The 25,521-nt window shown below is 42.0% G+C and overlaps 1 protein-coding gene and 1 pseudogene across 2 annotated transcripts in view; both read right to left on the bottom strand.

The window, feature by feature from the left end:
• Nucleotides 1–25,521, bottom strand: part of hth (Meis homeobox homothorax) — a 124,916-nt gene that overhangs the window by 9,669 nt on the left and 89,726 nt on the right. For both annotated transcript variants that reach the window (XM_018018408.2, XM_089476525.1), the window contains 3 exons: nucleotides 18,523–18,618; nucleotides 13,260–13,283; nucleotides 2,283–2,431 (listed from right to left, as the gene is read on the bottom strand). In XM_018018408.2, coding sequence (XP_017873897.1) covers nucleotides 2,283–2,431; nucleotides 13,260–13,283; nucleotides 18,523–18,618 — 269 coding nt within the window. The remainder of the gene's footprint in view (nucleotides 1–2,282; nucleotides 2,432–13,259; nucleotides 13,284–18,522; nucleotides 18,619–25,521) is intronic.
• Nucleotides 7,168–13,253, bottom strand: LOC149270713 (uncharacterized; annotated as a pseudogene).

The following is a 25,521-nucleotide window of genomic DNA, read 5'->3' as shown; positions in this document are numbered from 1 at the left end:
CATGAGAGCGCTGACAACAATGCAACGCTTGCAGCGCAACGTTTTGGCCATTTTGCAGCAATTTTTTCGGGGTTACTTTTGCAGTGGGCCGACAACGGCAACAAACTGAATCGAAGAGCCGAGGCCGACGAGCGGACGAGCGTCGGCCGGAAGAAACTTGCGCATGGAAAGAGCTGCATGGGAGCTGGGCATATGTGTGTGACTGGCAACGGCAAAGGGGAAATGGAAAGGGGAAGGGGAAGGGGGAGGGGAAGGGGAAGGGGAACCGTACGGGGCACATGTGGCAGGCAGCGAGTAGGCGGAGCACGCGAAATGCGACTTTTTGCTCGTTGCCTGCAGTGCGCGCCAAATGTAAACAAAATATTCGCGCGCCTGCCATAATTATGGCAACAGCAACAACAACAACAACGGCAACAGCAACAACAACGTTTACAAAGCAGCCATGCATTGCATTGCCCTCGTCTGCTTGGCTTTTGTTTTTGGTTGGCCAGCCAGTGCGCTTAACCCAACCCCAGACGGGCTGCAGCTGCAGTGGGAACTCCCTTTGCCCCTAGCTCCCCCCTGCGCCGACAGTCAACTGCAGCAATGCACTTCATTAGCACCAACGTCATCGTCGTCGTCGTCGTCTTATTTGGGGTCTGGTTTTTAACGACTTTAGCAACGCCATCGTCGCCATGGCCAGCAGGCGACGCCATACGCCATACGCCATCCGCATGGCAATGGCTGACGAGCTGGCATCGAGTTTCACTTGGCAGCCGATGTCTGGAAAACTGTTAATTATGCCAATGGAAATCGGAATTGGAAGCAGAGTCAGAGTCAGAGACGGAGTAAGAGTCGGAGTCGGAGTCGGATTCGGGCGATAAATCAAATTGGCAAACATTGCATTTGCATTATCTAAATGCGACTCGGCATACAAAAGAACTTTAAGATCGAACAAAAACAATTTCCCTAATGTGCCCAAACTGTTAATGGCATTAAGCTCTTAGAGCTGGAAGCCGGCAAGCAGAGAGAGGAGGAAAAACAAAAAAATCAGCCAAGGATATATGCAGACATCCGCCAGAGGCTGTGAAAGTCGAGCCGCAATCAGACGGAGCAGACGACGGAGCAGACGGCGACGCCTTAGCCGAGCAAACATGAGCGATGCGCTGATTTAAACGGCAATCCATCAATGTCAGAGGCGGGTGGCTGTGGGTTGGGTGGGTGGCTTGGTGTGTGTGTGTGGCGCTAGCCTAATGGGGGTGGCGATGCGCCAGGCTAAGCCATTTTAAAACTCAAGACTCGCTGCTGGACCAGAGCAGAGATAAACATTCCAGCGTCAAACTTCAACTTTAATTTCCGATTTGTTTGCTTATCGTGGCTTGGTCAGTCGTTAGCTCACACACAAACACACACACACATGCACACACACATACATGTGCACACACTTTTACAAAATTCCATTTAGATTTTTATCATTTTACATACGCAGCAACCGCAAAGCGAAGGGCGAATGTGGCTAATGGCCAAAACTGTGGCGCAGCAGTTTGAACTTCCTTAACAGTCGCTTGACCGTAGCGCATAAAATCTTATAGTTCTGTTTGTGCCCATTTTCTATTCACTTTTTTCTTAGCCTTTTTCTGCTGTACAACCCTTGCACGCAGCGTCCTCCTCCTCCTGCTCCTGCTCCTGCTCCTGCTCCGGCTACTGCTTAACATAAAGTGGCGCATAACAAATCTGTTTATTTGTATTACACATCCGGCTGGCCGGACTTTCCGCTCTGAGCTTTGATTTGGTCAGGTCTCCGTTTCAATAGTTGGCCGGCTGCTGGCCATTTGGTTTTAGTGCCGCATTTTGGGACAGTCCGCATGCCATTTATCTGAGCGCTTTGATGGCTCAAATGGAAATCTAATTGGACGCATTGAGCAGGCCATAAGCCAAGGCCCAACTGGCAACCTGGCCCAAATGCCCATTCGGCTGCTGGCCCTTCTTTGCCTAGTCCACTCTCCAAACACTGAGATAAGCAGCCGAATGACTTTATAAATTCCGGCGTAGTCAACTGAGTACGCCGGAGTGGATCATCAATTTCTACTTATCATCGGGCTGGAGGGGGCACTTTGCATTGCCACGCCCACCGTAACTAAAACAGCTATTGGGCCAACTAATCTTATCGCCGTGGCCAAAACTCAAATATGGCTCCACTAAGCCCTTATCAGCCGAATGTAGCTGCAGATTGCGATAAGATGTGGGCAGAGCAGCAGCTCTGATTGGTGTTTCGCAGGTGTATCGCTGCTGATTGGACTTACCGTTAAGTGCTGAAACAGCCACGCTCTCAATATGTTTGTCGCCACTTTTGGGAAAATGCCACGCTTCTTTTGGTTCTTTTTGCCGCTCGCATCGTCGTCCTCCTCGCCGGTGCCCTCGCCGCTGCCTATGCTTGCGTTGCTGGCGTCACCTGTGTGTGTGGATGAGAGAAGAGAAGAAGAGATGCAGAAGTTACGTTTAGTCAGCTTCTAAATGAGCAACAACAACAACAACAACAGCAACAACAACAACAGCCACAGCACAACAATGTCAATATTGTCAGAGCACTAGCTCAGCAATTCTGTTTGCTTGCAGTTGTTGTTCACAATGTTTGTCAAGTGAGCATAAAATAACATTACTTGTCTCTGGCCAGGCCAAGAGCAGCCCGTCCAGCCAGCCAGTCAGCCAGCCATACAGCCTCCTGCTGCTTAAACATAATGATAATCATATGGATGACATTGTTTGTGGCTGCCGTTTAAGACAAGTCAAATCAGTGCTGGGCCAGCCCCTCCCCTTGCCCCCTTTGCTGGCTTTGCTCGTTGTGGTTTATAAACAAAATTAATATTTGTCATACGCAGTCTTTGGCTTTGGCTTTGGCTTTGGCCTCAGCTTCAGCTTCAGCTTCAGCTTCAGCTTCGGCTTCGGCTTTGGCTTTGCCTTTTGGTAATGTTCATGCATAATTTTCGGTTAATTTAAATTTTCTGGGGCTTTTATCTTTTGTTTGCATGGGAACAATCCAACATCCCCCCACACCAGAGGCGCTTCCGCTATGGCATTTGTTTTCCCTGTTTTCGGCATCATCACCATCATCATGATCTTCATCATCGTCATCATCATCATAACCGGCAGCCACATCATATGATTTTGTATATTTTTGTTTAATATTAAGTATGTTATTTGTGTGTTTACTTTAAGTTTTAGTTACACTTAAGTAACTCAAATGCCTTCTTCTTCTTCTTCCTCTGCTTCTTCTTCTTCTTGTTCTACCTCCGCTGCTGCTGCCTCAAACAGGAAGCCCCAAATGGCTGCGCACATGCAAACAAAATAAACCAGGTCCACAGTACCCTACGAACTGTGCCTGCTCCAATATTGCATAATTTCACGCCCCCTCCCACTCAGCTACCCCCCCCCCCCCCCCACACTCTTCCTCGCCGCACACACCCGAGTGTGCCAAAACAAATATTTCCCAACACCAAACATGGTGCGTCTATGAATGTCTAACTTGGAGGCGAGCTTCTATGACAGCGAGTTCCTCTCCCTGCGGTCGCTTCATAAATTTTCCATGCTTTATCTTTCGCACAACACCTTTGCTGGCCACAGCCCACCCCCACCCCCCTCTCCATCCACGGCCGCCGCCTCTCACCTGTAGCTGCTTGGCCCGCTGGCTTTTCATTAATTTTTCAGTTAACTCATTCATTAATTTTCAACAGCCCAGCAACACTCTGAACAATTTTCACAGTAGCACATGCCCAAAACACACACACACACACACTCACACTCACACACACCCATACACATTCTCATGGTGGCAGACTTCACGCCATTTTGCGTAAACCGGAAGTTCGTTTTGATTAATTTAGTCGCCGATGGAGACGTTTGTTGAGTGCTCGACTGCATGGCCAGCCGTGTGGTTGATTTTCTAAACACGACCATAAAACAAAAGCAGCAAAAAACAAACTCAAACTGAATGCCGAATGCTCTACACATAAGTCTTGTATATCTAATGGAAAAACAAACAAGATTCGTAGCGCTAGGCAAATGATATCGGCCTCTGATTTCGAGTTCACTTTGAAGAGTCGAACTTTTGTTTAAACTCCTCAAGGAAGTGAGCATAGGAAACTCTCGCAAGTGTATGCAGCAAAGGTTATAAAATTAATTTACCAGAAACAAACAAACAAACAACCAAACAACAAAAAGTCGGAAACAAAAGAATACCCCAAAAGGCACACTTGTTGGCCATTTGGATGGGGCCGCGCCTTTCCACTAAGCTGCGTGGAGCGCTCTGCATAATTTAGCAATTATGGAAATGCGTGATTGCGATGGTATTTCGCTCTGGCCAGTCAAGGAAGCTGACGTCGACGTCGACGCTGACTCCGACTCCGAGTCTGATGCGAGCAGTCAGCGAAGCTGGAATTGGAGCCCATTATGGATGCAGTTGCTCTTGCGCTTGTGCTTATCGGGCGAGCTGCACTTTAGGCAGGGCGCATTGAGCAACTAGCTGCTGGCACTTAACAACTTCATTAAAAGTTGTTTATGATCCTCGAAATTGATTATTCCACTCATACGTAAAGCGTCCCCAGACGCAGCACCAGACGAAGACGAAGACGAAGACGATGAGGTAGAGGCAGAGGCAGAGGCAGAGGCGGCATCGTTCGCGAAGCACTCAAATCGCGCCGGGCGCGCGCTTAAGAAAACATGAAATTGATTAATGCATTTGGCTGCAACATTGAGGCACATCCACAGAGCAGCAGAGGTGGGGAGGAGCCGGTGCTGCTGCTGCGGCTGCTGCTGTTGCTGGCGGAATGCTGGTGCCGTCGGTATCTGCTGCTGATATGTAAATTCCTTCAAGTGGATTGCACTTTGCGCCAAAGACTCTCGACTCTCGACTCTTGCCTCTCGCCTCTCACCACTCTTCACTCTCCACACTCGAATCGAAGTCATTTCTTTGGCTGTGTGCTCCAATTTTACATTCGATTCGTGGCAGGGATCTGGCAAACCAAAACACACAATTAATCTTTGCCCAGCGACGCGGCTGCTTATTATTGTTATAATAACGATGTGCAAAAGCACTTGTGGCACTTGAGCGGCGGCACACTCGTGTAACAGAGATTGGGCCAGCTCGGACTGGAACTGGGAATGGGACTGCGACTGCGACTGGGACTGGGTAGCTGCTCGGCCAAAGTGCTTTTTGTTGTAGCACTTGCTATGCGGGACGATAAAGCGCCGCGTATTTTCCTCATTTCTTTCGTTTTTTAATTGAATTGTTAAGCGCAGCGCAAAACTTAATTAATTTTCACTATAACTTTGGCGACTTTATGGAAGCAGCCCTTAGACCCCAGGCCCAGGCCCAGGCCCAGTCCCTGCCCCTACCCCTACCCCTGCACCCTCTTCTCTGACATTCCCTAAATAAGTTTGCGTTGGGCAAATAAATTCGATTCCGTCGCAATTTTCGTTACCATTGCCATTGCCCACTGCCACCGAGAGGGGGCATCGGTGGGGGTGAGGGTGGAGGTGTGGGTATTGGGGGTGAGCTAACAAGCATTTTTATTTATTATTGGCTTAAAGCGCCGGCGACGCCAGGACGAAGCACAAAGGATGCAGGAGCCACTGCGTCTTTGCCGCAGACACACTGACAGACAGACAGACAGACAGACGTATGTTGTTATTATTGCAAGGCAAAGCTCCTACAGCCCTCCCCATCCCTCGCTTCCTGCTCGGGCAAAAAGAAAATGTTTAGCTACAGCTGCCATTGGTTGGCTGGCTGGATGGCTGGTTAGTTCGCTTGCCCTGCTTGCCACATTTCTTTTTCGCTACTCTTCTCAGCTCTCCTCTTTTTCTTTTTTTCTTTTTTTTTTCTACAATTGCGCAAAATTCCAATTTGCAGTAAATTTTGCGATTTTTCCTTTATACGGACATACAAAACATTTTTAGTTTCCTGCTGGCTTTTCTTACCCACCCACAGAAGGAGGGGCAGAGAGGGAGAGCGGCAAGGCAAGCCACAGCCCACTAGTAAACCACCCACGCTCAGATGTCGCCCCTAAACCATCAGCGCAGTCGGAGCTAGAGACGCTGCAGCAGCCACGCCCACTCGCCCACCCGCCCAGCCGCCTGACAGCGCTACATCTTGACTACTTATAAATGTTGTACATGCTTTTAATGGTAGCACGCTTGACCATCTGTTAAAAGCCTGCACTTGATTCGATTTGCCTGACACCATCAACTAAAAACACTTTAAATAACTCCAAACAAACTGAACTGAGACTATCCTATAGAGTGACTTCTGCTTAGGTAAATCATTTCCATTTCAGACGAAAGCTGAATATAACTTGAAGTTAACATGAGCATTACATAGCTAAAGCTGTTATTATTGCTAAAAATAACATAGTGAAGATCACAATAATCACCTCAAATCTCCTTCCTCCTTTATAAAAAACAACTCACAGAACTGTTAATCTCTAAAGCTAGCCAAGGCTTTTAACGAACACTCTCCCAGGCACTCTAGACTCTTTATCAAGCGCTCTGAATGCACTCAACTATCCATATAATGCAATCATTACTATCTAAATTCTCAGAGTAATGCATACATAACATACTCGTAAAACTATTTTAGAGAAGCTTTTTACTCCTAGATGAACGTAAAAACAAATTAGCGAAAGAAATAATTTGTTGTTTTTTTTTTTTTAACTAGATAAGTAATGGAAAACAATTGAAATATATATACCTATAAATTTAAAAAAGTAAAAAAATAATAATAATAATAATAAAAAAATAAAAATAAGAATAAAAAAAATAAATAAAAAATAAAAAATTTGTATTGTAAATTCAAATTTTATAAGAACTGAATATACATATAAATATATAAAAGAAAAAAAATTTTTTTTTGCGCAAACTTAAGGATTTTTGTTTTAGAATAACAGGCCTATTATTGAATATAGAAATTAGAAATTAAAATTCATAATAGATTAGAAACATAAAATAAAAATTGGTTTTTAGTATTTTTATAAATTCATATAAACGTAATTTAGCAAAAATATTTAATAAATTTAAAAAAGGAATGAAAATATAAATAATAAATAAAATAAATTAAATTAAATTAAAACGAAATAATAGCAAATACTCATATATATAAAAAAAAAAAAAAAAAAAAAAAAAAAAAAAAAAAAAAACTAACTCAGAGACTTGATCTATTATATTTCATAAATTCTCCTAAGAAACCAAATTTGAATGACATTAATTTCAGACAATAATAATGCTTCTATTAATGAAAATAGTAATAAAACAAAGGGGAGAAAATATTTATCCATTTACAACACAAACAATTACAGACTAAAAGTTTTCTTTTACAGCAGAAAAATGTCGATTGGCAGTTTAATTTGACAGTTGAGAAAACTTTTGGGTTTTTGGAAAAACAAGCAAATATCGCATTTTATGGGTAAGGCCAGCAACAACAACAGCAACAGCAACAGAATTGATTGGAATAATAAATAGAAATAATATGTTATAAATGCATTTATCGATTGCCATAACAGAAATGCACTTTTCCATGTTGTTTGCGAGGCCAGCAGGAAAACAAACAAATTGCTTTTCAAATAGACAACGGAACGGAAAAGAACAAGCATTGTTTTTCTCAATTCAGGCCAAAAACGCGTAGCACTTGACTTGTAGCTGGATGGGGCATGGCTGGCAGCAGAAGCAGGAGGAGCAGGAGAAGCGAACCGTAGCCGTGGCAAGTTGCAGCCAACAAGCAAGCAGTTTTCAATTAGTTTTTAAATAAACTTTTTCCTAGACGCTTCACACACACAAAATGAAAACCAAACGCCCAACTTTCCATTTTCATATGAGGTGTAGGTGTGCGCGTGTGTGTGTGAGTGTGTGAGTTTTCATTTAAACAATTTTTGCGCCTTCGACTTGGGGCTTTTGTTTATACAAAATCATGCCAATCGTCTGTCAATCATTTTCCAATGGCTGCCCAGCCCCTCCTGAGTGCCGCCAACCACCGTACGGTGAACACTAAACATGGCGGAAGTCTGCTTAAGCTCACAGCTAGGCACGAGAAACAACAGCAACAACAAGCAGAAGCAGAAGCAGAAGTAGAAGCAGAAGATGATGAAGAAAACTTGGAGCGTCTCGATGGGGTTGGCCAACTAATTGAGTTTCGCTTTTAATAATAATAAACACCAGCTAGCAGCAGCAGCAGCAGCAACAGCAGCGGCAGCTACTCGTGGCAGCAATGGCAACAAGCAATTGACTTGCGGCTTTCTCGAGAGACGTTGAGCCTTGAGCAACTTGAGGCATTTAGCTAATTGAATTCAAAACATGCCAAGAGAAATCAGCAACGCCCTGGGTGGCATCCTGTGACTCGAGTTCCAGCAGCAACAACAACAACAACAGCAACAGCAACTGAGCCACTGAATGTTTTGTCACACGGCTAGATGAGCCGCTGCTGCAGTCGGCTCAAAGAAATGCAAACACTTCAGCGCTGCTCGAGCTTGGCCCACTTGAGGCAGCGCGGCGAGCCACCGAGCGCTGCTCAGCTCACGCATGACAAAAGCTTCTTCCTCTTTGTCATAGTCATTGTTGTTGCTGTTGTTGCTGCTGTTTGTTGTTGCTGCCTCTCAAGTGGGTGGCTAAACAACAAACACTTGTGTCGACCAGCCAAGTGAGACCTCCAAGGTGTTGCTGCTGCTGCTGCTGCTATTCCGATCTCACTCTCATTAGCCAAGACACACACACACACACGCGCACACACACTTACATACAGACTGAATTTATAATGATTTATACGCCTGCGCCGCTTTAAGCCAAGCGCATTTATTGCTTATGAAAAGTTTATTGAATATGCCGTGAGTGATAAACATCGGTAATTAATTTGCCCGCTCGCTCGATCGCTTGAGGATTTGTCGCACATCTCGGCGACTCGGACAATTATGAGTAGCCATTACTTTTATGCGATCAGGCAAATTAATAAAGCTTAAAGTGCTTGCCGAATGACTTAATTAAATGTTGAAAAATCGCACGAGGCGCCGTCACATAATTGATGGGCCAAGTTTTTCCTTATATGCAAACTGAATACCTCAAGTGAAGTGAATTGAATTGCAATGCATTTGTAATTATTGCCGTTATTATCTACTCCCACTCGGTGGCTGGAGTGGCATCAGCCCAACACATCTGCCATTTTCCTCCATTATTTTTCATAAGCAATTTAACGGCCGGCACTTAAGTGTGCCCAATTTCCCAAACGATTTTCATGTGCGAAAAACGGCAAATTATGCGAGGCTTCACAATGATGATGGATCACCAATCGGGCAACGCCATAAAACGGCAACAAGTCAATAAGAACAACGGCCCCGCCAAAGGTTTAGCCAGAGCTCTGGGCATATGGCCGACACACGCACACACACGCACACACACACACACGTACTCACACCTCAATAGCAATATTTGTGGCCATTTTTTGTTGCGCTTCCCAAGCCCAACGAGGAGGCTGCCACAACAACAACAAAATACTGAAATAAAAAAAAGTTAAGAAAAAGAACGAAACGTTTTGAGGTATTAACACAAAAGCGGCTTTGGCTTTAGCTTTGGCTTTTGGCTTGACCAGTTTGCCAATACCTGCATCTGCTATAGACATGAGTGTACACACACACACACGCACACACATATGTATCTTTTTTTATGGCGGATTTGTGTGATCCGCTGCAATATTTTTGAGCCTTGGCTGCGTCAGTTGTTGCATTGTTTTGCCGGCACAAAATATAATAATAAAAATAATAATAATAATGCTTGTTGCTGCTGCCGCTGCTGCTGCTGCTGCTGCTGCGGGATGCTGCAACATGTTCATGCCTCATTATTTTTATACGGATTTTTGCGGTCCGCTGAGATTGGTCGCCTCGCCTTGGCCTCTTGCCATCGCTGCTTCTCAGGCAGCAGCTTGTAAACTTTTTTGCGTCTCTAAAAAAAACAAAGCAACAGCCAGAAAAAAAGCTGACTGCAACAAAAAACACAACAAAAAAGTCGCCCGAAAGTGCTCAAAAGTTTATTAAAATTCCGAGCGTAAATGGCAACGCCAATGAAAGGCTAAACAACAACAACAACAACAATAAGAGAATAAGAGAATAAGCAAAGCCAACACATGTTTTCACGCCTACCCAAAAAAAAAAAAAGCAGTCAAAAAGCTGTCAGAGCAACCGCCTTATATGCAGATTAGCCATATGTCTCTCTGTCTCTCTCTCTCTCTCTAACTGCCTGTCTCGCTCGCTGCTATTACATATGCAAAATCAAATTATTCAAATTCAATTATTGTCAATTTTATTTATTATTAATGCGCATAATTGTCAAATTTGCCAAATTTATGAACGAAGTTAAAGAATCGTATATAAACATATAGATATATATGTATATATATTTGTGACTTGACTTGCTCGTTACGCACACGCACACACACATACATACACATGTATATAGAGTGCAGTCCTGAAGTTTTATGCAAATCCGAAACCGAACGTCGCGTTTTTGCGCTCAATCCGCACGAATTTATGAGACATGTTGAAATGCATCTCACCTTGATTGTGGAGCCGGAGCTGGAGCCGGTCTGTGGAGCCACCAAAGACGTGCAGCACACTCACATATAAATGTATATATATATATATATGTATATGTGTGTGTGTGTGTATGTGTACATGATGATGATATGCGTCTCGCTGGCTTCAAGATTAATGGCAACGCATTTAATTTGTTTTTGGGTGTTCTCTCTGCTCAGCTCAGCTCAGCTTCAGCTCTGCTCTGCTCTGCTCTGCTCTCGTGTGGCACTCAACTGCTAGACTCAAGTCGCAACTTTAACTAACATACAGACAGGCAGAAGTTTGCATGCATATTTTATCCGCTACACCTCGTGTTTAGTTTAATTCACTTCCCATTGGAAGCGAACTTGCCTGAGATAAACATTCTAGCTATTCTGCTCCAGCTCCTGCTGCTTCAGCTACTCGCAGCTATTATATAATTTGGACAACAATCTCTATCAACATAATATTATGCAATCCATAAGCGTGTAATTTCGTTTAGCACTTAGTAAAAAAGAACATACAACAACTAAATGTCTGGCGTTGAATTTTGACATCCAAATTGCGACAAACAAAAGTCGAGGCGGAGCCACAAGGCACGGAACGGAGTAGACATTGCAGCTGTAGTAGTTGTTGTTGTTTTTTTTGTGTGTTTTTTTTTAATAACATGCTGAAAATGCTTTTTTAACAGCATGAAAATTATAACGCATCAGTCACGACATGACATAAAAAAATAAAATAAATAAAAAATAAAAAATATAAAATAAATTGAAGCAGAAGAAACAAGCGGAATATGTTTCCCCTATCACTTTTGGGCTGGGAAAATCTTGCGACAGACATTTGCAAAAGGCTTTCTTTCAGTAACTGGAAAAACTTTTGTACAACAGCGAAAATTGAAAACTTGATGATGGAATGAAATAGAAAGAGAAACAGAAAGAGAAACTGAAACTGAGACAGAAGCCAAAGCAAAACAAAGCCAAATAGAAACTGAACTATAAATCATTAAAAATATCTGATATTTTTTGGGGCTTTATAATATGCAAATTACAGTTAATAACATGCTCCAGTCGCTGCATAAATTAACAAACTATTCTCTGTTATTTTTTCTAGTTTCTTTTTCATTCTTTTTTTTTTTTTAGATAATAGGCCAAATCAATGAGCTGCCTTGTTAGAGGAGTCGAGCACTCGGCGGCTGCTCAGCAACTGTCTAATAATAATGAAATATTTCCTAGACGCTTCCAGCTCTCTTAGCCCGCCACAAAGGCTTTGTAAGACATGGTTGTCAATGTGTTGCCCGGCTGTTGTTGTTGTTGTTGTTTTGGTTGTGTTGTTATTTATGTTGCTCGATGCGGCCATACTAATTTCAAATTTAAATCTTTGCGCTGTGACCTTTCATGCCTACCAACCATATCGAGATTGTATGTAAGTATGTATGTAGATGTACGCACAAACATACAGACATAAATAAATACATATATATGTATAGATATTTATATTTATATATATTTCTCTTAATTTCGAAAGCGTATTAAATTACACTCACACACACACAGGCACGCTCACTCACACACGCAGAGAAAAAGAGCCGATGCACGCTCCTCAACAACCCCGCCCCCTCGCCAACGGCATCGCCCCCGCACCCACACCCGCCACCGCTTCAGCCTAAGAGTTGAAACAAGAATTTCAAGTATGTTTAACCCAAAACACAACACAACACAAAACTGAGAACCGAATCGATTCTGTTATTCTGGGTCTCAGTCCCGCTTCTCGGTCTCGGTCTCGGTCTTCGTCATCGTCTCGGTCTTGGTCTTGGTTCTTGTTCTTGTTCTTTTCGGTCTCCCTGGCCTGCCCAGGGCCGGGGCTTAAAGTATTTCACAGGAAATCTTCGGAAACGAAACCCAAGCAACAATATGTTCTACACATTTCGTATTTCTTTCATTTTTTCACTCCCTCTCGCTCTCTCTCCCTCTCTCGCTCTCACTCATCTTCTTTCGCTCCGTTTGCTGCGCTGTGTGAGAAATCGAAATCCCAAAAACTAAATCCCTATAATGCCTTTAAGGGGGGCACAGAGACTGCCGCACACACGCACCACTACACTCATATGTGTGTGTGTGTGTTTCGGTATTTTATTTTTTGTTTTTCTTCATATTTGGTGCCCCTACCCCCACCACTCCCTCTTTGCAGCATGTCGCCCCTGCCAGTGTCAGAGAGTCAGCGTCAGCGTCAGCGTCAGAGCAGAGCCCGAGCGTGCGCACAGTCTATAATAATGATAAGATGGCTCTTAATCAGAAAATTTATATGGGCCCAGCATTTAGTTGTTGTTGCCCCAGCCTTTAGCCTCACTCTGACTCTGCCTCCTGCTCAGTCCCAGTCCCAGTCCCAGTCCCAGTCTGAGTCTGACGCTGACTCTGATGCTGATGATGGGTTATGCCCGTTTATAATTATGGGTCCTGTCAAATGCTAAATGAAGGGCGCATCAAAAGGCAGCCAGCAAGTCACAAGCCATACAATTTTCAGTTTAGAGAGCGTTACGCTATGTTGCAGATTGCTCGGCGGCTGCTTGGCCAGTCGGAGTTTGGTTGGCTGGCTGCAGATCGCACTCTTGGCCATTTTGCAGCTGGGCGTGAGTCTGTTCTCATTGGCCGAGCGACGCGAGCTAGCTATGTATGCATATAAATATGAATCAAGGAGAAAGCTTACCGCTTGCACTCGTTCCGAAATTGTCTGCAATGAAAACAAGAGATGAAAGTTGAGAGTTTAGTAAAGGAATATTATGATATAAATATATATATAACTCTTTAGCGAGAGAGAGAGAGTGGGGTGGGGAGAGTGTAACGCCCATCTTTCACTCTAATTTAATTAACGCCAGCAGCTACAAATGCTGCAACCCGATCTCGCCAAACGAACAAACAAACAAACAGATGAATTATCTTCCTCAACAAGTTCAATTCGCTGCCTGACGAAAATTTCTCAGACCTCAAAGCTCGCACCACAATAAATCTTTTCATATATATATATATGTATTTCTTTATTTTTTTTCTGTGTGTGACCCAGGCTCGAATCACAGTTCGCCTGCCGGCTAACCAAAAAAAAAAACAAAAAGACAAAAAACGGAGTAGAAAACAAAAATGTTTAAAATTTTCGTGCAGACTTTGACCGCAGCTTGTTGTTGCTGCTGTTGTTGTTGTTGCCATAAAAATATGATATATATTCACACACTCTCGCACACGCATTGTGCAGCAGAGGCAGCACGGCAATCAATCAAAAAAAGAAAAAAAAACTATGGAACCTACGGCATCAGCCCGAAGTGTGAACCAAAAATATTTGGAGCAAATCAAATGCAGCAAATCGGAATACGCCAAAAAAAAAAAAAAAAAAAAAAAAAAAGAAGAAGAGTATGAAGGCTGAATATTTAATATATATACATTTTGGAGGTATAAATTTAATTTTATATATTTTTCTTATTCTTCATTCAACTTTTTATTTCTGCTGCTGCTGCTGCTGCTGCGGCGTTCTCACACGCAAATCAAATCTAGTTGCCCTTTGTTGATTATATTTGCTCGTTTTTATGGCTCTGCTCGGCTTTTGCATAAACTTTGATTTTCTGTGGCTCTTAATCACCCCGAGCCTGGGGCATTATGCAAATTGAAGGCGAAGCTTAGCTAAAGCCAAACTCGAGCTGCTAAGACTCGGGTTATTCTCTTGGTTTTATTTTATTTTATTTTTTTGGCAGTTGAAGCTGGCCCAAGCAAGAGGGCATATTAAATAAATGTATGAATATAATAGAGATATATGTATCTTTATATATATCTGTATCTATTTATAATACATCTATACATCTTTTCCTATACATATTTATACATATAAAATAAATATACTAATATCATATAAATATATAAATCTCAATATATATCTTATATTATATTTATCTCAATATCAATATATCTATCTCTATCTATATATCTCTCCTCTCTACATATATCTCTCCCTTTCGATTGACGCTGCGCCACCTTTCAGTCTTGCTGGTTTGGCAGTCATTTAGCCTGCTTGTAATAACATGGCTAAGAGTATTTTGTGAACTGCGCATTGAACTTTTGTTACAGCTGCGCCAGGCATTCAGGCAGCTCCTCGAAAGATCGTCTCCCGACTCCAGCTCCGTCACCATCTCCATCTTCATCTCTGTCTGCCTCTTCCCCTGCCCCTACCTCTGCCCCTGCCCCTGCGCGCTCCTTGTCATTTAAGTCATCGAACACGCATTGCTACATTGTACACATGTAGAATGTTTTGTGGTGTCGGTGCTTGACGGTGTCGGCGGACGGTGTCGGTGTCGATGTCAGTGTCCTGCGGCCAGCGGCCATTGCAGTTGGCTTTAACAATCCATTGGCATTGCCAATGGCCCTGTCCCTGGCCCGCAGTTCATAAATAATCGTCTTAAGTTGATGCGCTCGCTGACTGTCGGCGGTCGCTGGGTGGTTCGTGGTTCTCACCAAGGCCTCCAAGGCATTGCGACAGATTAAGCCCGGCCAATGGCCATACACACACTCACACACACATACACACAAAAGTATCTTTCAGATTGTTTTTGCTGTTGCTGCTGTTGTTGTTGTTGTTGCAGCCGCAGCAAAACGCATTAAAGAAAGCCAACGCAAGCCGTTCAAATATTCCAAAAACGTTTCAATGAATGTCGCCGACGCAGTGCCTCAATTTTTGTCACTCTTCAATGTCCTCTCTTTCACTCTCTCTCTCTCTCTCTCTCTCTCACTCACGCGCAGAACAAGTCGTGTCTGATCCCATTTTAATATTCTAGATACTTAAATAAAATACGTGTCTGGCTTGGCCAACAAACGTTTATTGTTTGTTAATTGATTTTGCTGGAAGTTGTCGCCGTCTGTTAAAATGCAAAGTGCAACTTCGAACAAACTTTGCCGAGTTGGGCGAGAGAGAGAGAAACAGAAACAGAAGCAGAAACAGAAACAGAAACAAACAGAAGAAAAACAACAACGAGGCGAACAGAAATAGCATTTGGTATGCAAAATTTGTTTGGCCCGTCCGAGTTGGACAACTTGTGGCTCTGGGGGCTTAGGCCAGTTCTCACTGACTCCGGCTCTGACTCCGGCCTGGGCCGCAATTAATTTGCAGACAGCGAAGCTGTAGCTCAGCCTTGAGGCAACGGCCGGCAGTTGACAATTGTCAAGGACTGCGTCGGCTCACAGTTTGACAGGAGGCGACGGACGGCGGGCGGCGGGCGGCGGGTGGAGGCTGGCTGTGGCGACTTGGGTCATTTAACGGTAATTACCAAAGCGCGACAGAAAAGTTTCTGCGAAAAACGTGCGGAGTGGAAAAGCGCTCCACGGCTCAAGTGCCGACAAAGCGGCCAAGTGAAGCATAAAAATGAAGCACCCAAAAAAAATAAGAAATAGAAGAAGCAGGAAAAAAATCCCCAGAATCGAAACGTTGTAGAAAAGCCAACGGACCACACGATTTTCCAAAGAGTAACAGAGTCAAGCGCGACTCCAAGTCTATTTATGTGGCTATTGAAGTGGGCCTCGTCTCTTGGCTACACTTCAAGCCACACCACTCCATTGAAGTGGTTGTATGTGTGTCTGTGTGTGTGTGCTTGTGTTTTTTTGGCGGCTTCGGCTTTGATTTTTGCTTGATTTCTTTCAAAATCAAGCCAGCACACACATGCTCCGGCGAGGGCCCCAGAGAAGAGCGTCGAGAGGGGCGGAGCTGCGAGTCCAAATAGAGTTGCAGATGCAAAGAGCAACGGCTGCTGCTCCGACTCCTGCTGCCGCCGCTGCCGCTGCCGCTGCTGCTGCTCAGCGACTGTGACGCCATTTTCAGGTAAAGAACAGAAAGCGAGGCCAGCGTATGCAAAAGAGCCAGAGACAGAGCCAAAAACGTAGACAGAGCCCAGGCCAAAGAACATGTCCAAAGGCGAACCGCCAAAAGGATAATCAGCAACAATTTAGTATTATTACACCACGTTCGAAGCCATCGAAGTCTAAGCAAGCAGCAGCAGGAGGAGGGGGCAGAGGGAGAGGAGGGGAAGAGGGAGCTAAGCTGCAGCGCACACAAAGTTGTCTGTCAGTTTTTTGTTGTTGTGGCTGTTGCTGTTGCTGTTTTTTAAGCCATAGCCACGAGGCCAAAGTCGAGGCTGGAGTTGGAGCTGAAGCAGGAGTTGGAGCTGGAGTTGGAGCTGGAGCTGGAGCTCAAGTATGCATTTCAAAGAAAATCATTATTATCGATGCGGCAAAGGAGTGTGAGGCGCTGTGTGGCTAAATCTTTAGAGACGACAGACCAAAGCAGAGAGACTAGAGACGATGGACGGATGGACAGACAGAGAGACGGACGAATGGCTGACTGGCTGAGCTGGCTGGGCTGACTGAGCTGGCTGAGCCGCAAGTTCATTCCTTTTGGGTATTTTCACGTGGACGTAGATTGAGTTTCAATGGAAAAATGATTTGCAAATTGACTTTAACGAATTGCTCGAGTGAGCAACCTGCTGGCATTTGGAATTTTGATTACAGCATAGACAGAGAGAAAAAGAGAGAGAGAGAGAGAGAGGAAGAGAGAAAATTGGCACGCATTGCGAAGCTGAAGCGACGCCCCATTGGCTAAGCTAGGCAATTTGGCTACACTAGGCAACAAAATTGCGCAAGAGAAGGCGGAAGACTGTGTAGGAATGGAATTTGATAAATATAATATATATATATAGTTATGTAGATATCCCTTATATGTTGCACTAGGCAACAAAATTGAGCAAGAGAATGATATAGAATTTGTATAATATTTATATATACATTAATATGCTATATATTCTACAGAAAAGAATGAAATTGAGCGAGGGAATTGAGAACACCTTGTAGGAATGGAATTTGATAAATATGTGATACATATATATATGCAATATGTGATATATATAATGATGTACAACCTCATATGTGATATGAAATCAAAGTATCCTGCAATTTTAAATTTTTTCTCTAATAATAATAACTATATAACCTCCGATAAGTATTTGTTTCGTAATCAATTTAATCGCATAGAAAAAGAAAAAACAATTCGTAAGTCTAGCCCAAAATTTATTTACAGCGGAATTTAAATGCGCATTTTTAGTAATTATTTTTAGTAAGTATAAATATACACATACAGATACATATATAAGGCATTAGATCTATTTATGAAGTTCTTTGTCTTCGTTTTCCTTCAGCTATTCTCGATCATCGATAGACCAACATCAAGTATCGATAAATTTATATCTATGGATTGTTAACTCTAGAACTATTCCCTCTATTCTCTTATTGGCCTCCTACAACACATACTATATATTATTATTATATAATATGAAGTGAAATAAAAGATATTAATCATAAATTCCAAATGATCTCGTAATATTTGCTGCACAATGCCAGGAGATGCACTGTGTGGCATTGGCTGATCCATTAACAGGAAACATGGACAGGAGGGCGGCCAGTTGAGATGAGCCTAGTTGGGGCAGCAGTTGCCTTTGTTTGGCATTTTTGTGGCCAGTGGCAAGTTCGTATATCATTATAGAAATTACCTACTGCGCCTGGCCATGAGACAGCAGCAGCAGAGGCAGAGGCAGTGGCAGCGGCAGCGGCAGAGGCAGAGGCAGCCATTGTTAGCAGTCGCTGCCATTAACGTTAACTCTTTGGCACAATCTGGCCAACAGATCTCGCTGCTGGTGCCGGCGATAGCGCAACAAAACAATCGCAAAAAAAAAACAATGCTACACCACTGTCATGCGGCAGGTTTCCGTTTAACAAACCACCGAAAAAAAAAAAAAAAAAATAGAAAGCACAAAAACAAAGCCAAACCAAATACGATATTGTAAATCAATGAAATCTAATGGAAACATTGACGTCAGTTGGCGCGTAAGACTGATAAAGGTTCGATTGGGTCGGGCGGGTTGGTGCTTACAGTTAGCTCAAGTACTTACCAGGACTGCCAAGGAAGACTGAGGAATAGAGCCGCCGGGAGGCGTCTGCGTTGCGAGCATCGGCAGGTGAGGACCATTCTCTTCGACACCATCGTCCTGCAAAGGGGAAATTGGAAAAGCCGCTCGTTAATTAACAAAATCAATAATAATATTTGCGATAAAGTATCTAACTATCTATCTGTATGTATATTTATATATGTATGTATGTGTATTTATAAGCTATCATATCTAAGGTTCTTAAGTTCCTAAGCCCTGTGCCGGCAAAAACCTGAACTCAACTCAACGAACTGTCGCACGCGATTTGCAACACTTGTCAAACTTTCAAGATTTGCGCAATATTGACAGTATGTTGAATATGTTAAGCCACACACACACACACACACACAGAGAGACACACAGACACACAGACAGTCAGATTGAGTGACAGGTGGAACGCTTTGAGCTTACGCCCACAACTATCTGTAGCTTATGGCCTCTGCTCTCAGCTTTATGGGCACTTTGAGCGCATAAAACTTTAAATGAAACACTGTAGAAAATAAGATGAGAATGGCGTTAATAATAATTTGGTTTATTGGCCCATTGAATGAAGCCAAGTGCCTGGGCGTCGCCAGCTCAGAGGGTGGCTAACACTCGCGCCCCAATTTCTATTATTTTCCTGCTTTTTTTCTTTTGCTTCTTCCTCAGCTCACTGAGGGCGTCGCACCTTTATTTAAAATTCTAACTTGGCCAGCACAACAACAACATTGAGGCGTCTGCCTCGTTTTCTTAATGGCCAATTTTCTTGGTAGTAATGGGCACGTTTTATGGACGCTTTTGTGGGGTGTTTATCGTGCACACAAACTGCAGTCGAGGGTTGACAATGCTTGGTTTAAAAAACAAAAAAAAAAAAAAAAAAACAAACAAAAAATCCACATCTATATATATTCTAATAAAAATATTAATGGCATATTAGATGTCGCAGCTGTCGCACCTGTTTAATCAAATTCAAAATGCGCTCAAACAATCAGCAAAACAAAAACAATACGAAAAAAATAAATAAAAAAAATAAAAGCAAAACAAATTAATTGAGCTGAGCTGAGCAGAGACAAAGACCAAATTGTTCGCACATAAATCTTTGTACTAAAAATTTTATTGTCGTTTTTATAGTTAAAAAATAAAATAAAAATAAAAACGACACACACACACACAAAACTACTCAAACGGCAGCCCGAGCCAAACAGTCTGCGCTGAAGCGCTCTCTGAGAGAGGCGCGCACACACACACAGACTCACACACATACTCGCATGCACACTCAAGAGATTTCCCCGTCGCTGTATCGTAAGTTGAGCACACTGGCTGCTTGCCGCCTGCTTATATCGTAAGAAGGCAGCGCCATTGCTTAGCTGCCTGCAGCTGTCGCGCTCGTGCAAGCGAGACGGCGCTAGTCAACTGCCGCGCTGTGTGTGCGTGTGCGAGGCGAATTCAAAGCGAATTGAGTGGCAAGACGCAACGACCAGTCAATATAAAGGTTGTTTTTGTTGTTGCTGCTGTAGCTGTTGCTGTTGGCGCTTTTTTTTTTTTTTTTTTTTGGTTTTGTTTGTAGACGCCAAAGCCAAGTTAATGATTTTGTGTTTTGTTTTCTGTTTTTTTCTTCTGACTGCTTATTATGCAATGTTAAATCAATAAATTGACAAAAATGTGCGCGCCACAACTTGAGCCAAAAGCAGAGCAGAAAGCAGAGCAGCAATAAAACGACTAGGAAATATTTTCCAAATAGTTTTTCAAGTTTGCTGTTGTTGTTGATTTTTATGATATTTTAAATAGCCGGCGTGTGTTTTTGTCACAAATTTCAAGAATGATAAAAACAAAACGAAATATTTGTCGTTTTTGCTCCATTTTCCATTTCACTCCCAACTTTTCCCGTCGCTATTTATAGTTCGACTATTTTTGAGTGTCACGCCACTACCCCACGCCCCCGCAGCCCCCTCGCCCACACCCCTCACGCTCTTAAGTGCTGATAAATGGCGCTAGACTCTTTTGGCCTGTCAGTTTGATTACAAAGCCGATGAGAAAAAAAAAAACAGAAAAAAATAGAAAATCAAAAACTAAAACATACCAAATGCAATGCATTCTTATCAGCAAGGCACAAAGTTCAAATGCAGCTCAAACAACGAGTGACACACATACAAACACACACACACATTTATAGATATACATGTATATATATATAGAATGAATTTTCCATACTGCAGACATTTCGACATTTAGAAATAGAAGCCACCCCAGACAACAACAACAACAACAAGAAGAACAACAATTGAACCCCAAATACCAACGTCTGTTCTGTATCTGTAGCTCTGACTGTCTCTCTCTCACTCTATCTCTATATACGTATATGTATATGTCTGTATGTATGTGTGTGTTTAGATAAAATTGTGTTTCGAAAGTGACAGTTGAAATGATTTATCACTTGCCAGCGCGACTACTGCAAGGCGCAAACGTCTACCCCAACCCAGCAGCCTCGTTGCCTCCAACCACCACGACCCCCCCCCCCCTCCCCCTCTGCCCAGCAGCCCCGCCCACTCTGCCTTTTGCTGTCTGTCGTCAAAGTTTTTAGCAGCGTTTGCTTCGTCGCTCGCATTTTTGTGTAGAAAAATTGAAAATTGCTTTTTTTTCTTTGCCCCCCTCCGCGGCGTACCCCTATTGCTGGCCACGCCCCCGCGCCCCAAAAGGCACTTTGTTGCTATCACAATCAACTTCATCTTTCCAATTTTCTACTATTTGGCTTTGTTTCCCCAACGTATCCCCCAACACCCCCCTGCCCAGCCCACTCGCCCACTCTCACATTGTTGCTGGCGCTGCTGAGTTTTTCATATGAAAATTTAATTCCAGCCCCCAAGTTGGGCCACCCAGTTGCCCCCCATTTTCATTTCATACACCACACACACACACACTCTCTCTCTCTGTCTCTGTGTGTGCGTCTGTGTGTGTGTTGCGAGCTAATTTAAAAATTTTTGTAATTTTTTCGCCTTGCTCTTTTGGAATTTTTGCAATGCGCGACAAAATGATTTATGTCGCTGCCTGCGCAAAATTAAAAATATTACAAAGCAACAACAACAACAAGAACAGCAACAACAACAGCCAAATGACAAAACGACAACAATGTTCACATTTAAATAACACACAAAACGAGCAAAACAGAAAAAATATATTTTTTTAAATATATAAAATAAAAACAAAAAGTAAATATACATATATATATATCCATATCTCTTTACATATATATTTATATATATACCGCCTTTTTTCGCTTTAAACTTTAAATGAAAATGTTGCAGGAAAAAACATTTTGCCATTTTATTATTATTATTTATTTTTTTTGTCTGCTTTTCCATTTCTTTTTTGGGTTTTTCCAATTTGATGCCAAACAATTTCGAATGACGACAATGGAAAAAAATCAAAAGAAAACCGCAGCAATTTTTCATCATTTTGCACGTGTAAATTTTCCAATTGGTTGAGCGCGTGAAATGCGAGAGCAAAAGTGGGCAAAGTGGTGGGCTGGTAGCCGGTGGGCGTGGTCGATCGTTGCTTTAATGAATGCACTTAATGCCATAGCAACAGCAGCAGCAGGAGCAGCGGCCACAGGTGCCCAAAAAACATGACAGGTATTAGGGCAGCTGCGGCAGGTTGGGCAGGTGGGCCAGGTGAGGCGATAGCACAGGTGAGCTACCTAACTGCAATTGCCGTCGGCTGGCTGAATTACAACAGACAAAAGCATCGAAAGCCAGAAAAAATATATTTTTTAACATAACTAACTCACATTTTGTATAAAATATATAACAACTATTTTATAAATTTACAATTTAATATTTTTGTTTCCAAATTTATTTGCTATTATATTTAGATCAAAATATTAGAGTTATAATATATTCGTATTATACATATATATACTTAAAATATATATATATATATATTTATTTCATTTATGTATACATAGACATATATGTGAATTTATGTATTTATATATATATTTGAATTTATATATATATACATAGATTTATTTCATTTTTGATCCCATTGAAACATTTTAAATTGCATTTAAGTCCGTTTAAGCTTATTTCTCATTCCATCTCATTCTCAGCTCATGTGTCTCTATATCTATCTCAGTCTCTCTCCCACTCTCCTGCCACATCTCCATTTTGTTTCACTCTTTTTTACAGCAATATTTTGCGAACTCTTTTGTGTAATTTTTTGCATACACAAACAAATTTTATGCATTTTTTATTGTGTTTTTTAAGCGCTAAAGCGCGGGACGGGTCGACTGTAAGCCACATACCCTGTAATTTACACCCTATAGCCTACACCATATATAGTCTAAATAAGGACAGATTTATTTGAAATGAACGTATTAAAAAAATGTATATATTTATATTGTAATTCATATTTTTATAATATGCATTTCTTCCATATTATAAAAAATATATTTTTCTCATTTTAATTGTAATATAATTATTCAATTTTATAATTTGTTGATATGTTCTTTTATTTTGAAGGAATGCAAATCAAAGAACCTATTGATGAAGTTTTCATTTTTCGAAAGTCATTTGTTAATTTATAATTTAACTAATTAATAATTTTAACTAAAATATTTTTTGAATTTGTATTATTCTTTTTTTTTTATCAAATATATTCATTTTTGTATTTTTCTGTTTTATTATTATTATTATTTACATTTATTTTCTGTATTATTAAATTTTTTAAACAAGTAAACATTTATTTGTTAGATCATGTTTATCTCAAAATTTCTTGACTATTCAATTTTTTTTTTTTTTTTGTCATTTTTCCATTTTGATTCATTTTGTTTACATTGAATTTGTATGTGAGCAACGCATTCGCTTATCGTTTACAGGGTATTCTAATAGTGAGCAGACTCAATTTGCTGATTGCACCTATGCTTTCAGTTTGGCCGGAAGGTGGCGCTGCTGCAGCTGCTTTACGACTGTGCAAAAGCAACAGCCACAACAACAACAACTGAATGTTGTCTATGTGTCTGCTGTCATTGTTGTTGTTCTTGTTGTTGTTGGCATTTTCCGTTGCAATTTTTACATTTTAAATTTTTTTTGTTAAATTCAAATGAAAAAAAAAGCTTTTCACGCATAGTTATAAAAATAATGCCAGACTTAAATGTGCAAAAGAGAGAGAGAGAGACAGAGATGATGTGTGGGTATGAAAGCGAGATAGTAGCTGTTGCTGTTGTTGTTGTTGCTGTTGTTGTTGTTATTGTTCGTGTCTAATGCATTAAAAAAAGCCATAAGCCCAAAAATGGATTTCAAAAGCTTAGTTTAAAAATGTATAAATGCACAAAAATCTATATATATAAATTTATTGATATTTCATTTGTATTTTATTTTTAGTTGCCTGTTTGTGTGTGTGTGTATGTGATGGCAGTGGGCGTGTCAGCTTAACTGGCATATGGCAAAGGCTTTCAGGCAATCCGTTGTCGATGTTTGCAAATTCAATAAAAATTTGTGTGTATTTTTGTTATTGTTGTTGTTGTTGCTTTAGCCAAAGCCAAGAAATCGGGAAAAATGCTGAACATGACTTGTAACTTAAGCAAAGGCAAAAGTTTGTCACCCAACGCGACAAGGAAGGCTCCACAATGGCCCCAAGCCCACCGCCCGCTGCCCGCTGCCCGCTGCCCGCCGCCTCTCCTCCTCAGTCTCATTCTCGGTCATTGTCTGTCTGTCTGTCTGCCTGCCAGGCCACATATCGCTTTATACTTGAAATGAATTTGAAAGTCAGACGCACAGCTCGTAACTCTTTGCTCTCACACAAGACACACACGGCGAATAACAACAACAACAGCAGCAGCAACAGCAACAAGAACATCATCAGCACTTGGAGTTGCTGTAGGAGCTGTTGCTCAGCTCACTCTCTCTCTCTCTCCCTCTCACTGTCGCACTGTCTCGCTCTTTATCTGAAGGCAGACCCGCGCGACTAATATAAACGTACAATGGACCAACTTAAGCTGAAATGACAGTTGCGACATGTTTGCGTAGGCGTGTGCGATCTCTGCCAACAGCAACAACAGCAACAGCAACAGCAACAACAACTACAACAACAAGAGGCAAATGCTTTGGTATTAATTTTTCTTGTTGCCAGCCAGGTCGCAGCGAGCTGACAATAAACTTTATCGCATTCATGTGAATGCACTTTATGACACCTACACACACACATACACACACGCACACACACTCAGTGAAGAACTTGTTTTTGCGACTGACTAAGAAATTCCTTATATTATATATGCATATATACACACACATACACATACACATACACATACATATATATGTAGGTATTATAAAGCTTTATTTTCGTACGCCTTTTTGACTACAACTGATTTGGCTTGAATTAGCTACATTTGATGAGTTCTGCCAGCTACTGGCCACCTCCGGCTCCTGCTCCTGCTGCTGCCCCTGCTCAGCTCCTGCAGTGTGTGTGTGTGTGTGTGCTTGCGGTCAGCGGCTGTCGCAGCGTCTGGCAGCCGCGTGACTCGGGCGGCTCACTCGTCCGTTGCGCTGGTCACGTGACCCTAATAAATCACAGAATTAATGTTACGTAAAATGGAGTTGCGCACGGCGAGTCCTTTAACAGGAACAGCCAGGCTCAGGCCAGCCAAACTCCGAGTCCAGTGCCAAGTTACAGTTCCAGCGGAAACTGTGCCAGCCGGAAATTGAAAAACGTTTGCGGCATTTCTGATAAGCGCCGGCCCAGACAAACAAATCGTGAAACTATATTAATGTGGCAAAACAGACACACACACACAAAGATACACAATATACATGTATGTAAGTGTAAGTCTGTTTGGCTCAGTTTTGTTTTGTTTTTTTTTTTTTTTTTTTTGGTTTGTATTTTATGGTTGCTGTTTAATTGTCTGACATTTTTTAATAACAAAGGCAGACACACACGCACACTCGCACTCACACACATACACACACAGACACACACACACACACA

Source organism: Drosophila arizonae, chromosome 2, assembly GCF_054131065.1.
Source record: "Drosophila arizonae isolate 15081-1271.41 chromosome 2, UAZ_ARI_1.0, whole genome shotgun sequence".
In the NCBI taxonomy this organism is placed as follows: Eukaryota; Metazoa; Arthropoda; class Insecta; order Diptera; family Drosophilidae; genus Drosophila; species Drosophila arizonae.
This window is presented reverse-complemented; position numbering and strand designations above follow the sequence as displayed.